The sequence below is a fragment of the Oncorhynchus masou genome, chromosome 8 (assembly GCF_036934945.1).
Source record: "Oncorhynchus masou masou isolate Uvic2021 chromosome 8, UVic_Omas_1.1, whole genome shotgun sequence".
In the NCBI taxonomy this organism is placed as follows: domain Eukaryota; kingdom Metazoa; phylum Chordata; class Actinopteri; order Salmoniformes; family Salmonidae; genus Oncorhynchus; species Oncorhynchus masou.
In genome coordinates, this window is record NC_088219.1 from 6507855 (window position 1) to 6512854 (window position 5000).

Genomic DNA, 5000 nt, shown 5'->3' on the forward strand with positions numbered 1-5000 from the left:
ACTGCCGCTATACTACTACAATACTACTATTCTACTACAGATATACTACTTCTATGCTACAGCTATACTACTACTATACTGCTACTATACTACCGCTATACTGCTGCTATGCTACTACTATACAAGAGCTATACTACTTATATACTACAGCCATACTACTAATATACCACTACTATACTACAGCTATACTCCTTCTATACTACTCTATACTACAGCTATACTACTTATATACTACTACTATACTACAGCTGTACTACTACTATACTGCTCTATACTACAGCTATACTACTTCTATATTACTACTATACTACAGCTATACTACTGCTATACCACTACTATACTACTACTATACTACTACTATACTACAGCTATACTGCTGCTATACTACTACTATGCTACAGCTATACTACTGCTATACTACTACCATACCACTACTATACTATTAATATACTACTACTATACCACTACTATACTACAGCTATACTACTTCTATACTACTACTATACTACAGCTATGCTACTACTATAGTACTACTATACTACTTATACACTACTACTATACTACAGCTATGCTGCTACTATACTACTACTATACTACAGCTGTACTACTGCTATACTACTCTATACTACAGCTATACTACTTCTATACTACTGCTATACTACAGCTATACTACTGCTATACTACTACTACACCACTACTATACTACTGCTATACTACAGCTATACTGCTGCTATACTACTGCTATACTACAGCTGTACTACTGCTATACTACTCTATACTACAGCTATACTACTTCTATACTACTGCTATACTACAGCTATACTACTGCTATACTACTACTATACCACTACTATACTACAGCTATACTGCTGCTATACTGCTACTATGCTACAGCTATACTACTGCTATACTACTAATATACCACTACTATACTACTACTATACTACTACTATACTACAGCTATACTACTTCTATACTACTCTATGCTACATATATACTACTGCTATACTACTACTATACCACTACTATACTACTACTATACTACTACTATACCACTACTATACTACAGCTATACTGCTGCTATGTTACTACTATACTACAGCTATACTACAGCTATACTACAACTATACTACAGATATACTACTTCTATACAACTACCATACTACAGCTATACTACTACTATACTACTACTATACTACATCTATACTACCAATGTACTACAACTATACTACCGTTATACTACTACCACTCTATACTACAGCTATACTACTGCTATACTACAGCTATACAACTGCTATACTACAGCCATACTACTACTGTACTACTACTATACTACAGCTATGCTACTACTACACTACATCTATACTACAGCTATACTACTGCTATACTGCTACTATACTAGAGCTATACTAATCATATACCACTACTATACTACAGTTATACTACTGCTATACTGCTACTATACTAGAGCTATACTACTACTATACCACCACTATACCACAACTATACTACAGCTATGCTGCTACTATACTACAGCTGTACTACTACTATACCACTACTATACTACAGCTATACTACTGCTATACTACTACTATACTACAGCTATACTACTACTATACCGCCGCTATACCACAACTACACTACTGCTATACTGCTACTATACTAGAAATAAGTGCTATTCTATTCTGAATCGCCTGTCTCTCTTGTCTCAGTCTCAGGCAGTCTTCTTCTTTTAAACATTTTCTTCATCCGTTGTTCAGCCTCCTCTCTCCACACACCTCTCACTTATCACCCTCTAATGTGTGTTCAGCCTCCTCTCTCCACACACCTCTCACTTATCACCCTCCAATGTGTGTTCAGCCTCCTCTCTCCACACACCTCTGACTTATCACCCTCCAATGTGTGTTCAGCCTCCTCTCTCCACACACCTCTCACTTATCACCCTCTAATGTGTGTTCAGCCTCCTCTCTCCACACACCTCTCACTTATCACCCTCCAATGTGTGTTCAGCCTCCTCTCTCCACACACCTCTGACTTATCACCCTCCAATGTGTGTTCAGCCTCCTCTCTCCACACACCTCTCACTTATCACCCTCCAATGTGTGTTCAGCCTCCTCTCTCCACACACCTCTCACTTATCACCCTCCAATGTGTGTTCAGCCTCCTCTCTCCACACACCTCTCACTTATCACCCTCCAATGTGTGTTCAGCCTCCTCTCTCCACACACCTCTGACTTATCACCCTCCAATGTGTGTTCAGCCTCCTCTCTCCACACACCTCTCACTTATCACCCTCCAATGTGTGTTCAGCCTCCTCTCTCCACACACCTCTCACTTATCACCCTCCAATGTGTGTTCAGCCTCCTCTCTCCACACACCTCTCACTTATCACCCTCCAATGTGTGTTCAGCCTCCTCTCTCCACACACCTCTCACTTATCACCCTCCAATCTGTGTTCAGCCTCCTCTCTCCACACACCTCTCACTTATCACCCTCCAATGTGTGTTCAGCTTTCTCTCTCCACACACCTCTCACTTATCACCCTCCAATCTGTGTTCAGCCTCCTCTCTCCACACACCTCTCACTTATCACCCTCCAATGTGTGTTCAGCCTCCTCTCTCCACACACCTCTCACTTATCACCCTCCAATCTGTGTTCAGCCTCCTCTCTCCACACACCTCTCACTTATCACCCTCCAATCTGTGTTCAGCCTCCTCTCTCCACACACCTCTCACTTATCACCCTCCAATCTGTGTTCAGCCTCCTCTCTCCACACACCTCTGACTTATCACCCTCCAATCTGTGTTCAGCCTCCTCTCTCCACACACCTCTCACTTATCACCCTCCAATCTGTGTTCAGCCTCCTCTCTCCACACACCTCTGACTTATCACCCTCCAATCTGTGTTCAGCCTCCTCTCTCCACACACCTCTGACTTATCACCCTCCAATCTGTGTTCAGCCTCCTCTCCACACACCTCTCACTTATCACCCTCCAATCTGTGTTCAGCCTCCTCTCTCCACACACCTCTCACTTATCACCCTCCAATCTGTGTTCAGCCTCCTCTCTCCACACACCTCTGACTTATCACCCTCCAATCTGTGTTCAGCCTCCTCTCTCCACACACCTCTGACTTATCACCCTCCAATCTGTGTTCAGCCTCCTCTCTCCACACACCTCTGACTTATCACCCTCCAATCTGTGTTCAGCCTCCTCTCTCCACACACCTCTCACTTATCACTCTCCAATGTGTGTTCAGCCTTCTCTCTTGCTCATTCAGTCTCTAGTTTAGTGTGTTAATCTTCGTTGTAAAACATAATTTGTCATTTTAGTTGTTTTAGCTCATTTTCCAAAGTCAACTCAACAAAAAAAATGAAATTTTTCAAAACAGTGTGTTGACCTTCTGTCTTACAATTTGAAAGCAGCATTGTTACAAACTTTAGTTGAATTAACACATATATGTTTTACAGTGTTCTCTCTCCTGAGTGAAAACCCTGATTGTCACACCCTGATCATAGTTTGCTTTGTATGTTTCTATGTTTTGTTTGGTCAGGGTGTGATATGAGTGGGCATTCTATGTTGTGTGTCTAGTTTGTCTAGTTCTATGTTTGGCCTGATATGATTCTCAATCAGAGGCAGGTGTGAGTCATTGTCTCTGATTGGGAACCATATTTAGGTAGCCTGTTTGGTGTTGGGTTTTTGTGGGTGATTGTTACTGTTCCTGTCTTGTGTTAGTTTGCACCAGTTTAGGCTGTTTCGGTTTTCACGTTACGTTTATTGTTTTTGTATTGATTCGTGTTTTCCTGGGTTTCATTAAACATGAATCTCAATAGCCACGCCGCATTTTGGTCCGACTCTCCTTCACATAAAGAAAGCCGTTACACTGATGAAGGCTTAAGACCAAAAAACATGTCGGTTGTACTTTTAACAATAATAAAAGTATATTTAACCCTGTCCACTGTCATCCAAGAGTTTCTGAATTTCCTCTTCATTTCAACCTATGCAGGACCACGCAGACATTGAGTGGAAGTTTGCAAGGACCAAGCTGTGGATGAGTTACTTTGAGGAGGGGGGTACTCTACCTTCTCCCTTCAATATCGTACCCAGCCCCAAGTCAGTGTGGTACCTGGTGTGTTGGACCAAAAGACATGTCTGTAAGATGCCCCACTCCAAACCAACTGACACCTTCGGCACCCTGGGGGTGAGTGATAACAGATATACCCACACAGTCAGGAGGCAGGCACCCTGGGGGTGAGTGAGGACAGATATACTCACACAGTCAGGAGGCAGGTACCCTGGGGGTGTGTGATAACAGATTTACCCACACAGTCAGGAGGGAGTCACCCTGGGGGTGAGTGAGGACAGATATACTCACACAGTCAGGGGGCAGGCACCGTGGGGGTGAATAGGTGACACACACACACACATACTCACGCACACATACACGTACACACACACACCCTTGATAAAGGAGATCAATAATGACTGTATAAAATAAATATTTCCGATAGTGAGCTACAGTGGTTCTTCCTTCACATTTTTGAGCTTTATGCCGTGACCGTTAGTGGGATTCAAACTAGCGACTTGTCAGTTACTGGCCCAACGCGTTTAACCACGAGGTTACCTGACCTGCTAACTACCGTGGCTATGGCTCCACAGGATGACAACGCCCCCATCCCACAGGGCACGAGATGTCACTGAATGGTTTGATGAGTTTGAAATGGAATGTAAACCATATACCTTTGCCGTCTCACCCACCAGATCTCAACCCGTTCTTACTGGAGATTCTGGAGCCGTATCTGAGACAGCGTTTTTCCACCACCATCACACCAAGTGATCGAATGTCTTGTCTTAGAAGGGTGTCACATCTCTCCAATAGAGTTCCGGACACTTGTAGAATCTATTCCACGGTGCATTGAAGCTGTTCCGGGGTCTTTATTAAAATACTCTTTATGTTGGTGTTTCCTTTATTTTGACAGTTACTGTACCTCAAATCATATC

The 5000-nt window shown here is 42.8% G+C and overlaps 1 protein-coding gene across 1 annotated transcript in view; it reads left to right on the forward strand.

Annotated features, from left to right (window-relative positions):
- Positions 1-5000, forward strand: part of LOC135543712 (short transient receptor potential channel 4-like) — a 130713-nt gene that overhangs the window by 111898 nt on the left and 13815 nt on the right. Inside the window, 1 exon segment of the mRNA XM_064971079.1 lies at positions 4006-4200. Within this exon segment, the coding sequence (XP_064827151.1) occupies positions 4006-4200 (195 nt within the window).